General features: G+C 33.9%; 1 protein-coding gene across 1 annotated transcript; it reads right to left on the bottom strand.

Annotated features, from left to right (window-relative positions):
* Positions 1-3418: 3418 nt before the first annotated feature.
* kics2 (KICSTOR subunit 2) lies at positions 3419-13605 on the bottom strand. Its single transcript, XM_056455981.1, has 3 exons — positions 13157-13605; positions 10049-10337; positions 3419-4624 (listed from the first exon to the last, which is right to left on the bottom strand). Exons 1-3 carry the CDS (start codon positions 13395-13397, stop codon positions 3805-3807), a joined length of 1350 nt encoding a protein of 449 aa, XP_056311956.1. The 5' UTR covers positions 13398-13605; the 3' UTR covers positions 3419-3804.
* Between the last annotated feature and the right edge of the window lie 240 nt (positions 13606-13845).

The following is a 13845-nucleotide window of genomic DNA, read 5'->3' as shown; positions in this document are numbered from 1 at the left end:
TGTCTCAAAAACAAAACAGTTGTTGACCTTTTGTTTTACTACACATAAACAAAACGCATATTTATTGTCGTTATTTGTAAGTAACCGCATGGTTTTGCTATACCAACCACAGTTTAACCTTGGTGTTTTGTATTAAAGCTGTTATGCAGAAATGGTTATCAATGTAGTATCATAGAGTCAAATACAGTTATCTATTTGTAAGTATAATAACCTGTTTTATGCATTAATAGCCTAATTTTTGCATTAATAGTTTAATTCTGTTTTTAAATAATTACATAAACGTATGCTGATATGTTTATCCTCATATATAACCTTGCTTCATAACAGTTGTGGCTTGGTGTGACTGATAACCGAGAAGTTAAATTGCAAGAACTTGTTATCAGCAAAATGTTACAACTCCTTCTTTTAGGCTGCGCTGCTTTCTCCATCTGGCAGAAATGTGAGACTGACCAATCTTTGAACCTGGGGGACCAGGGGAAAGTCCAACAAAACTCATCATAATTAATTAGCATGACCTCATCTGACAACCTGATGCCGTTAAATGCAGAGCTGGTGCAAACATATCCAAAGGTATTTCCAATTTCTTTTTACTTATAAGCAAAGAACGAGAAAGAAATTTGGTCTGAGTCCATCATGTCATTGAAGTCTTGTTTAAGCTACAAGTGTTGGCACAAGCATGTTTTTAGCAGAGTTTCCATCTAAATGTGAAGCAAATCTTTTCAAAGGTCCCAAAATGCAAATTAGGTAGATTTTTATCACGTTGTTAGAGTGGCTGACTGTGGTATTGGTAACCTGGCAACCAACTGTAAACAAGCCAAGCATAATGGAGTCACGTTTTTGAATTTGAATTTGAATTTTATTTGACAGATTTTAGACAAGCTGTACAAGTATCCCATACATTTTGAAATAAAAACTGTCGAGGATAAAAACACAATAAAGCCCTGGGCTTGTTTCCATTGTGGTCCTCGTTGTTAAATAAAACAAAGTATGGCTCCAAAATACCGATGATGCATAAAACAGACAGTACCTCATACATTTTAAAACGGGAACAAAATAATTCACAAATACATTCCTTCATTCATGAATTTTTCTTTTCGGCTTAGTCCCTCCATCAATCAGGGATCGCCACAGCGGAACGCACCATCAACCTATCCAACATACGTCCCACGCAGCAAGTTGCCTTCCAGCTACAACCCTATACACAATCCGGTAACATATAAAATAAAAACATCCTCGTCCACCATGCAAACTAATTATCCTCATCAAACAACCATCTTTTGATTACTTTTTTGAACCTCCTTAAATCTTTTATTTCCTTGATGGATTTTGGTAATTTGTTCCACATGATTGCACTTGTGTATAAAAACATATTTTTCCCCACTAGACTTCTTTTCTATATAATACAAATGATTTTAACAATAAAACGAATGCTCTGATTTCAGGCATGCTGTAAATAGGAAGATTCGAGGATGCTTTTTGGGTCACAGAGGAGGTTACAGTTTCCAACTTTAAGCAAGGAATCATCTCCTATCATGCACCTCAACATGGCTGACAGTAAAATGGAGGTAAAATAATAGTTTACATGTACAGTAGGGCCCAAAAGTCCAAGTAAAATTGGTCATTTGCATTATTACGATTTAATACCATTTCTTCTTTCAAATGTTGAATTGAAATGAAACTCGAGATTAATAATTTAGTGTTTGGTTTGTCCACACTTGCTTTTATTGCATCAACGTTATGCTATTGAGTTTATTGTTTGATTGTACTTATATGAATAGTGTCTTATTGCTGAATTTGAAATATCTCTCCAGACTTTCTATTGTCAGACTTTGACCCCACTGTGGTTTTAAAGGTACAGATAGGACCTTATGTCATGGGTATAAAGCTATGAATGTTTAATGTTTTGATTTATATTAATCTTCATCCATTTTTCAAATGCTAGATGGTACACCTCTCTGCTGTCCTTCAGTACAGACATTCGCTCTCATATGTACAGGCTGAAACCTTACCATTTTATTGAGCTGCGGTGAACCATGACAAGAAAATGATTAAAACAACCAAATCCTTGTGTAGTATTTATATTTGAGAAAGCACTGAAATCATGCATTAAATTACCTTGAAGGTCAGAGATATTTTAATATTCAGTCATTCTTAGTTGAAGAAAAGGTTAATCTACATCTTTTAAAGAGGGGGTGTGAAACTCAGCCCTACTACTCGGCCATTAGAAAAGTACATTCGGGACCAGGTGGGGCCAGGTTGGAGCACTTACTCTGGTCCACCGGGCTCTGCACTGGTTGGGGAAATTCCAAATTAAACCAAAACAAACCATTACAATTGGCTTAAGATTGGCAAGCAAAATTTGGGCCATTGCAACCTGCAGAACCTGGGAAGTTAACAAAAAAAAAGTATGTTCTATACAGTATGAATGAGAGTAGTATTAGTGGAACTCGGACATACTACATCCGCCATTTTGTCATGATCAAGTGACCTACCTGCATCAGTTGAGTCGCTTCACTCCTATTCATGAATTCACTCACTGTGCACCATGGGATAGGATAGCGTACATCGGATGCGCACTTCAGAATCTCGCCGGAAGTAGTAGGTCGTCCGGGTACTTCTCGCTTACTGTTTTTCGAATGCTAAGAATTCGGACATAGTACTCGGCTTGCATACTGATTTTAGCATACTATATAGTATGGAAGTATGCGATTTCAGACACAGCCAAATAGTTTGATCAGGTGTCTTTAATTAGGGTTGGAGCAAAACTGTGTAGAGCTGTAGATTTCCATTAACTGAGTTTGACACCTGTGTTTTAAAGTGAATTTTTTGCTTATAATGAGCCTCAAATCAGCATATTAAAATGATTTCTGAAGGATCATATGACATTGAAGCCTGGAGTAATGATCGTATAAATTCAGCTTTAAATCATAGGATCAAATTACAACAAAATGTAAAAAGGGGCATAATAGGTCCCCTTCAATATAAGATAAAGTATGTGAAATCTCAGCTCAAAATGCCCCACAAATAATGTATTCTAACTGCTCCTTTTACTCTTTCATCCTAATTGTGACGTTTTGGCGACTGTTGCTTTTAATTCAAATGAGATTGTGCGCTTTTCAAAAGAGGGCGGAGCCACAAATGCCTATGTGCCAGCATAGTGGCAGATGAAATAAACAAGACTAATGTACTATGCTAATGAGGAAGAAATCATCACTAATGGGCGGGGCTTAAAAAATTTAAATGAATTAATTCCCTTTTAAAATAAAAGTTATTTTGGATTGTTTTAATATTTCACAATACTTTGATCAAGTAAATTTTAGAAAACTTATGAAACAATTGTACTGACTCCAAACTTTGAGCCTGAATGCAATGTAAATATCTGAAATAAAATGATAAAGTCAATGCGTTTTATTGAACGTTACTCAACTGCAAGCTTTATTTCAGAAGTGAACATATACACAACGTAAAAGCCAGAATATTAAAACCAAGAACTCGGTTATTAAAATAAGTAAGAAAATTATAATTATTTGCAATGGGTCCCTTTCATATTCAACAAAGCTGAGTCCAACTGCTAAGATCGAACACAAGCTGAAAGAACCAATTTGTGTGCAATTAAAAAAAGAGAGAAATTCACAGCTGTGATCTTTGGTCTGAAAGTGTTTTGAAAGCTTTTGGACCACTTCAGTAGTCATTCCAAAATAAAACGACAACACAGTGAATAAAAGAACAACGTCAACCAATATCAAGGTCAATGTCATTTTAAAACAAACTATATTTCGTTGGAAATTGTTAACGCGAAGAAGCTCAGCCTTTGGATCCTGGTTTGAGTGTAGTAAAGGGTTTGGAGTTCCTCAAGGATCCTATCAGCTCCTGCAGGAAAGCCACGATGTGAGATTCTCTCTCGGACTTCCTCCCGTCGAAAATCACCACGATGGTGAAGTGTGGTTCGGGACGAGCCAAGAAATACGTGCTCTGGACTTTATCGTCGTAAAAGTGGACCACCTTATCCAGCGTGTTGAGCTCGGTGGAGCGATCGCTCATGATCATGATAACATTGGGCCAATGCGTAACGGGTCGTTCTCCTCCAGGAAGTGACACGACAGCCGGAAACTGGTCTACACCTTTGGGAGCTTCACGGTACGATTGCGGATGGTGGTATCCGTGGCCCTGGAAGCTCTCGGAGCCACGGTTATCGAAGACTAGGGAGACATTCGAAGCGTCGTACTTGCGAATGAAGGCAGAGATCTTTCCGAAGTAGTCGAGGGAGGTTCGAGCCGTTAGAGTTTTCATTTCGGACTGCAAAGTTTGCCGGCTGAGTGCCTCATGGAAGTAGAAGCTAAACTTTGCTAGGAGCGTCGCTTCAAGCCGCTGCAGCCACAGGAAGAGGTGTGGTGGCTGCACGGCCTTCTGGGATTGGCCTCCAAAGAGGTGTTTCCTGGTTTCCCGCTGTCGTTCAAACACTTGACCCCAAGCCTGAAGCTTGGAATGGGCGCCGTGTAGATTTAGCAGGGATGGGAGAAAATGCCATTCAGAGATCTGGGCTTGGCATCGCAGCAGCTGCGTCAACACATCCACCTCCACCTGGAAGCTGCTCTCTAGGCGGCTCAGGATTGGATGGTGGAATCTGAAAGGGGCAAAATGATCAGAAGGTGAAGTTCTTATGTCCTTTACTTAGATCAGGGGTTCTCAGTCTCGGTGTCCAGCAGATTTTAGCTCCAACCCCAATCAGACACCTCTGGGCTAGTTAATCAAGCTGTAACAAGGCTTTCTGGAAACATCTATGCAGGTGTGTTTAGGCAAGTTGGAGCTAAAATCTGCAGGACACCAGCCCTCCAGGACTGAGTTTGAGAACCCCTGGCTTAGGTGGTACATAAAGTGCCCAAGAACTACATTTTGCCATTGGGCCATATTTCTGTTGCATTCACTCCATTACTAGAGTATAAATATATAATCGTATAAACTATAATCGTATAAAAAATAACCAGAAATCTTTGCTCTGTGAAAATTAGGGAGCACTGATGCTCACTAGGTTGCCTTAGCAGACATGCTGAAATACAAAACTTGAATCATTTTAAACAAATTACCAAGCAATATGTAATTAAAAAAAAAAAAAACTAATTCATTCATATTTGACCATGAATGAACATAGACAGGTACAGAACAATCCAGCAAATATTTATAGTTGACTAATAGTTGAAATGTATAGACATATATATTATAATATTGTGAAAAATGTCAGTTTTACTGGTGTTCATAAATTGTTGTGATATTATACAACAAGGGTGTTCTCATGTCAGCATCAGTGTCCCAATGTTTAATACATCCATTAGCAAAGCCCGGACTCATGTACACGACCTACTGATTCACGACTTTGGGAGCTAGAGAGAAGATTGAGATCCACCCACACAACAGGAACTGATCTAATGTTGTTAGTGTGACACAAATATGATATTTTAAATAGTTCTGATATTTTAAAGATTTGTGTAGATATTAGATATTATTTAATTATAATAATTATGATCATTTGTACTAAATGTCACATTACAGTAGTTGTTGTATTTTTCTCGTTTGTTTTAATCATGTACATTTTTATTTTTATTTTATAATCGTATTGAATGGGTCAAATCTGTGGCAATGTTAGGGCTGGGCCGATAAATGATATTATATTGAATCCTGATCATTTATGTCAATAACATAATGATAAGCACTGGACTTTTTTTACTTTATAATGATCTAAGAGCCCATCACACAGCAGAAATGTGCAACAACGGCAATTGAAAATTGATTGAAATTTATAAATTTATCAAAATTTGATTTATCGATATCTAATATTAAAATATTAGAGATGTACCAAATTTTCGGCCACCGATAATTTATCGGACGAAAAAATGTTACGCCGTTTAATAGACCCTCTAATTTTTGTGGCTTCAATCATTGTACTCAATCAATCATTACTCAATCATTACTCTTTTAAATCTGGAAGCATTAACAACTTATGTCAAAATAGATATCGTTATCGTTCAATATGGAAAATAATTATTGAGATTTTTGCCACCATATCGCCCAGCCCTAGGCAATGTTGTTATTATTATTATTTTTTTTAAACGAGGGGAACTGTTTGCTTTATGGTTAAAGAAAGAGGCTTAAATAAGTCCAACACCCAAAAAATACTTCATCCAAATCCCTCAATACTACAAGGACATTTCACACACACACACACACACACACACACAAAAAAGACATAAATAATGTCAAATTAAATAGTTTTCATTTTAAATAGAGATGTGCTTCTGATATTCTTGGTCATTAAAAAAAAACTATTTAACGATAGTTATAAAAACTAGTTCAACTAAAGTCATGCTGAAAAACTCCTGTATTTCATATGGCATTATATATAGCAGAGAAAAATGGCAGTTCTGCTCTACATGAAATGGAATTTCTATATCAAGGAGACAATGTAAGATGGTGGAGGATTGTCAGCATCTCTGTAATCCTGCAATCTGTGCGTCCTGTTTGCTGCGCCAGCCTGTTCTCTTTGCTCATTAGCACTGGAGAAAGTCATGAATACTGCAGGGCGGCATAGAGCTCATTACATCTCCAGCGTTCAGCAGCAGCGTGAAAAATTATTCACCCCTGACTGATCATTAATTACATGTCTTAGCTGGCAGCCAGAAAAAAAGAGGGAGCATGAGAAAATGACAAAGAGAGAAAGAAAAGTCAGCGTCTTTGGGGAAAAAAATGGCTGACGGAACAATGCTTTCTGTTGCAGTTGAAGACATGTGACCACAGCAACCAATGGTGGGAGATTGGGGTGGGACATAAATGTTTGGCCAGCCAATGGAAGGTAAGGAGTGTTAAGGAAACCTGTTTGGAAATAATCAATATTGCAGAAAAACTCAAGGTCATGCTCTGATGTCTCATTGCTGGCACGGCCTGAATCTTAATTGATCTGATAACATTTGTGAGATCTTGTCTTCTACTTCAGCAATGACACAATGACCGTCAATGTTATTTTATTCCTCGAGCACTGACTGTTTGCAAACTCTTGTGTTTTCAGCACAATAAATGAGCTGATTTATAATTTATTTTGACTGCGCTTGTTAAATACAATACTGTATTACTTTAGATATATTTGAACTCTTCAAATTAATGCATTAAGGTGGTCTGAATTATTAGTCAGTTCACTTATGTCACTTAGTCATTCCAATAATGAAAACCTGTTTTCTGTTAGATTTTTCCATTGGTTTTGCATAAGCAGAAGTGTGTGCATGTGTGTTATAGCCGTTTCTTCATATACGTTGATGTACATGGTTACAAAGGAGCATTTACTTTGCTATTAGTGATATTAGTTTCTATATATATATATATATATATATATATATATATATATATATATATATATATATATATATATATATATATATATATATACACAGACAGAGAGAGTTTATAGATATTATGATATTAGTAATTAGTATTTTGATAAATTTTTTTTAATCATTAGGGTTCCCATGCTTTTTGAAAGAACTTGAATTTCAGAAATATGTATTCAAGGCCTGGAAAGTCCTTAAAAGCAAACCTAAGTCATTACAAATGCTTTAATTGAAAGTTTATACTGTTATTTCAACAATTGTACTGGGCTTCTTTCAAAAACACTTCTTTTAACAACACGTTAGAAACTGCATTTGAATATTACCAGGATTGAACTCAATTAATTGTATTAAAGTTCTTTGAATGTGACTTTAAAGCAGTCAACATTTTTAAAAATCACACATTCAAAACATCATCATGACATTAATGTAAATATTAAGGGATATAAAATGAAATGTTAAATACAGGAAGAACTTTCATGGGTGTGAATTACAATGATGCTTTATTTTAAAATTGATTTAAAAAGTTCTTGAAAGTCCTTGAATTTGGTGTCCATTAAACAGTGGGAACCCTGAATCACACTTGGTCACAGCCACAGAAATGGGTCTCTGATTATTGAGTGCGGTTTTAGGTGTCATGCTTTATATTTACCCCAGCAGGGCTTCAACAAGCACTCATTGTTTTGTATCCTATGTTTTTTACTGTCCCGTGTTGATAAATTAATCATATTTAAAATTTCAACAAAGGTCTTGAAAATATCTCTCTCTTTAGAGCTTAGAGTTGGTATTGAATTTGTATATTATAAATACAAAAAGGAGTGGTTGTTGGAGTAGATTTAGTGATGGAAGAAGTGTGCACATTTAATTGCTTGTTTTTATTAATTAGTGAATTGTTTTCTTGTATAATTGTTGTGAGAAGTGATATGTTTTGAGAAATGGTGTATATTAAATTGTTTTTAAAAGTCTAGTATCTCTCTCTCTCTCTCTTCAGTGAAGTGCAGAGTTCACCTTGAGCTGTCCGCGTGAGTGAGCTCTACAACAGATGCCATTTAACAGGTGCTCATGTGCTGATTTATCATGTATAATTTCTACACTAGAATTTCTGACAGTGCTGTCTTATTATTTTAAGGTGCAAATCATTTCTGCTAACACTTTATTTTAAGGTGTCCTTGTACTTACTACTGTTACACGTTCCATGTAGTTACTAAACTAGATACAATTAATTATGATTAATTAGATGCAACTAACTCTAAACCTAATCCGCATTCCAGATCTGTAAGTACATGCAATTAATTAATATTACTCAGTAATAAAATAAACAATTACCTTTTAGAATTTTTTTTATGCAAGGATAGGAAAACTGTGATATGCCATTTTTTGCCTCAAAAAAACAAACAAAATGCCAATTGAAACTAATTCAATCATCAAAATATGAACATATTTATATATCTAAAAATATCAACACTAGTAAATATACACAAAAAAGTACATATTTATATATATGTATTTTTTGTCATATATTTTATATTGTTGTGTATTTTATATCATCTTATTTAATTCTAATATCATACCTGTGCTATGTTATACTGTATCAATTTACTTCAAATTATCCCTAAATAATCTTGAAAAATGTCTTAACTAAATGTGCATATAAAATTATATAAATAAATGTGTACAACACTGCAAAATATTCAAAAAAAGTACATATTTATATATATGTAGTTTTTATTTCATCATATTTAATGGTTATACTATACCAGTGCTTTCATACTGTATTAATTTACTTCAAATAATTCTGAAACAGTCTTGAAAAATCTCATGTCGATAGATATTACTAATTATGTATTATTTATATATATATATATATATATATATATATATATATATATATATATATATATATATATATATAGTAGTTTTTATTTCATCTTATTTAATGGTTATACTATTCCTGTACTCATATACTGTTTTAATTTACTTCAAATAAGTCTGAAATAATCTTGAAAAATCACTTGTCGATAGATATATTACCTTATAACTAAATGTGCATATAAAATTATAAAAAAATAAATATGTACTGTAGGCTTTGTTAACATTTACTAATAAATACAGACATAAAGGGTTTCTTCTTTTGAGGGGTTAACTGCCATATTATGTGCACAGTATAGTGAAGTGCTGCAGGCTGCTGAGAACAGCACATAATATGGCAGTTAACCCCTCAAAACAAGAAACCCTTTATGTCTGTATTTATTAGTAAATGTTAACAAAGCCTAACAATAAAAAATGCTATCCTTCAGTACAACACAGCTAAATATTTTTTAAGAATTACATATTTATACACTTGTAGTTTTTATTTCATATTACTTAATGGTTCTATACTATACCAGTACTGTCATACTGTATTAATTTACTTCAGATAAATCTGAAATAATCTTGAAATATCTCTTGTCGATAGATATATTACCTTACATAAACGTGCATATAAAATAATATTAATAAGTGTGTACATAAATGACAATGAATTCAAACAAGGTAAGCCAAAGCTCCCTCTGGTGGTATAATTAATACAGGACAACAACTGAGACACTCCCAAAACACACCATAAGATCTTCACAATCCCATAGTTTCTTAATAGTTTACTAATCTTTCTTGCAGCAGGTCAACAGGCGGTCTCTCACCTGGAGCTGTATTTCTGCAGGATGCTGTCCAGCGCGCCCACCAGCTCCTCTGAGTTGACCGTCTTCTGGCTGCCCAGAGTGTGCATCTTCTCGTAGAAGTCTGCGATCTCCATGCGGGCCTGCGTGAAGTGGCACAGCTGCTCGGACAGGTGCGGCAGCAGCTCCTCCAGGTTGGGAGTGGATCCTCCGGGTGCGTGGCGGCCCATGGATACCACCTTCTTCAGCTCGTTGTGCAGAGACGTGTAGATGGTCCTGATGGAGTCTTTACGGCTGAAAAATGACTGACCACCTGCGTGACACAGAGATATTAGTAATGATCAGAAATACAGTTCAGTGTTTGGTCTCTGGTATTTGGCCAATCACTGACTGAACTTACAGATGGAGATGCATTATGTATGGCCACATGGTGCCTTCTGTAGTAAATTATACTTAAATTATAAATTATAAATTTATAAATTAAATTATACTTATGTCATATTAATTTAGTTAATATTTAGTTAAAATTACTCGTTTGGAGGATATTCAAAGCCACATTAGCATGGAATACGTGTTACAGTAATATTATAATTTATTCTACATACAAATGTGGTAAAAGCATGGTATTACTCTGGTATATGATTGTGATATTTCATTGGAAGATGACATAATTAAAAAGGTCATTTTAAGCTTTTGTACTACATTCATAGTCTTCAAAACGCTTTGGTTAATCATAATTATTTACATCAAATTAGTGCCAATAATAAGATAAAAAGAAGTCATACTCAGAATTTAATCTGTGTTATCTTTGGTCAAATCTTGAAGAAAAATGCATCTATAACAAAGTTATGGCAATTATAAGAAATCATCATTGTGGTGTAATACCATAATGCAGGGGTCTCAAACTCAAACTGGTGGGGGGGCCATTTCAGTGACTGACAAACGATATGAGGTCCGTTGTAACTGTAGCGCAGAGACTTTCAAAGGGGCATGTGCAGTCTGAGACCCCTGCCATAATGTATTATAAAAAAAGTAATTGGAAATTAGATATCAAGTTTGTTTTTAAATATATGGAAATTTAATTGTAAGTCGTAATCATGACAAACTGTTATAGAATCATGCATAATAGCATCAAAATATAAAATTAGTCAATGACAGTTATTCCTTTTTATTATTACAGTTAAAATTATGAAAAGTAATAATTTTGTTAATTTTTATTATTCGCTTTTTAAATCTTAAGTAGGACTGTCATATTTTTTTACCTTTAAATGTAAATTGGTTAGTAAATTGGTTAGTCTCATAGATTTTTTTAATATCTAATTTGATAATTCATACCTTATCGTTGTTTACTATATAATAATTTAATTTGTATAATTTTTTTTTTATGTAAGCACATCTTATATATAAGTAGGCATTTTGATTTGATGCATTTTATTTCATAATTACATCTTAGTATGTCAGTTTAAATGTAATAATATCTCACAATTCATGCCAACTTTTATGTTAGCCTACTTTGATATCTGTTGATTTAATTTCTACATTTTTAAAAATCTATTATGACTCCGTATCTCATAACTTGTTTATTTTTAAATAACTCTTATTTAATCATTTTGGCTTTTTCATATTATAATCGTATTACCATTGTTTTCCTTACAGAATGGTGCAGTAAACGTAATTTTGTTATAACCTTTATGATAATTTGTTTGTTCTTTTATATCTCATAATTAGTACTGTCATAATTGTCAAAATCAACAGTTTTAATTTTTCATTTTGATTTAATATAATCTGATAAATCAACATCGGACATAAACCAAATTTACACTAATATTTAATTTCCACATTTTTAAAATCCAATTATTATGACTCATAACGTATCTTATAACTTTTATACATTTTTTCATAACTTATTTTATAAATTTGGCTTTTCTATATTAAAATCATATTACCATTTTTGCCTTACAGTTTCTGTTTGAGGAAACTAATGGTAGTCTTTCTCATAACTTTTATTTAATAATTATGGCTTTTCACATTATAATTATTACATTTTTCCCCTTACAGAACAGTACAGTGATTTTCGTTACAACATTTCATAATTGTCATAATTGTGACACTATTAATGTCAACTGTTTTAATGTTTCACTTTGATTTAATCTAATTTGATTATTCTATATTGGATATAAAACAACTTTACCCTAATATTTATTTCTTCATTTTTAAAATCTAATTAACATGACCCTATCTCGTAACTTGTATGTTTTCATAACTTATTTTAGAATTTTGGCTTTTCATATAATCATATACCTATTTTTTCCTTACAGAACGGTACAGTAAACGCTTCTTTGATACCTAGTCTCTGTCCAAGGAAAGTCGTGTTATGGTAGGCTTTCTCATAATTTTTACTCATAACTTTAGGCATTTTCATTTATTATAATTTCAGACATTTTATTTCTTAATTATGTCTTAGTATATCTATCTAAATATAATAATATCCCACAATTTCATGCCAATGTTTTGTTACTTTATCTGTTCATTGCACTTATTGATGGAAAAGATTGTTTTGTATTTGCACATTCTGACTTTGGCGTTAAATAAAATAGTAAAGCACAATTTAAAAAGGCTAAAACAGTAATCATGTACTGTTATGAACACAACTTGACAACTTGTGACACTGTCCTTATATTGTTTACCACGCTACTTTGAATATTCAGTCTTAAATTGCATGCAAGTATGACCTCAAAACAACACTAACACTATTTAACTGACTGTGTGTGTGAACAATGTTGTACCGTAATAGACATTAGCTGCAAATATGATTTTTAGAACAATATTATTAATATTATTTAGAACTTTACCCCAATAATTAATTCTCAATTATTTTACAAATAAAATTAGATCTATTTATGACTCATAACTTATATTTATATTTTCATAACTTTTATAATTTGGGCTTTTAAGATTATAATCATATAAAAGCACAGTAAAAGCTTCTCTGATATCTAGTTTCTGTTCGAGGAAAGTAATGTTATAGTAGTGTTTTTTGTAACTTTAATAATTTTGGCTTTTTCATATTGTAATCATGTACCCATTTTGCCCTTACAGAACAGAACAGTACAGTAAACGCTTGTCTGATACCTAGTTTCTGGCCGAGGAAAGTCATGTTATGGTAGGCTTTCTCTGCGGCCGCCAGGTGCGCGAGAGCGGCCAGCAGAGACCCCCAAATGACCCCTGCGCTCTTACTGGCGTCCTTCTCCTTTTCCACATAATCCTTCGCCCTGTCGAACCAGAACATTCCGAGCTGAGTGAAGAAACTCTCCAGCACGGCTCTCTCTTTCGGGACCGGCCGCAGTTCCTCATCGCGCTGCGGGTCACACATGATAATGTGGAAAACTCACGGTTGCTGATCATTCACGCGACAGTTATTAAACGACCGCTGAAAATGTATGCTGTGAGCGGTGTGTGGTGTCCGACAGTCCCAAACAAACCAGACCAGCCAATTCAAAGGGATTCAAAAGGTCTTCTGTTGATAAAATGCACATTCTTAGTGGTGAACGCCACCATGACACTTTTCAACAACAACACTACGGCGCGCCGAACGAGACAAACGTGTTTGAAACGCGGATTCGGGTTCTTGTGACATTGACATAATAATAATAATAATAATAATAATAATAATAATAATAATAATAATAATAATAATAAAGTAGTGAAATAATCTGCACGTCTTGTAGACTACAGACTGTTACCAAGTTTCATGTTTGTCAGACTGAACCTGTATGGAGCTAATAATATGCCAAAACAATCTGAATTTGAATTGTTTTCAT

Source organism: Danio aesculapii, chromosome 4 (genome assembly GCF_903798145.1).
Source record: "Danio aesculapii chromosome 4, fDanAes4.1, whole genome shotgun sequence".
Lineage (NCBI taxonomy): Eukaryota > Metazoa > Chordata > Actinopteri > Cypriniformes > Danionidae > Danio > Danio aesculapii.
This window is presented reverse-complemented; position numbering and strand designations above follow the sequence as displayed.

Coding starts and splice junctions, on each gene's coding strand:
- kics2 (XM_056455981.1), bottom strand. CDS start 13,397: ATGTGTGACCCGCAGCGCGATGAGGAACTGCGGCCGGTCCCGAAAGAG. Junction 10,338..13,156: donor TTTCCTCGGCCAGAAACTAG/GTATCAGACAAG, acceptor TGTGTCACGCAG/GTGGTCAGTCATTTTTCAGC. Junction 4,625..10,048: donor CTGCAGAAATACAGCTCCAG/GTGAGAGACCGC, acceptor TGCCCCTTTCAG/ATTCCACCATCCAATCCTGA.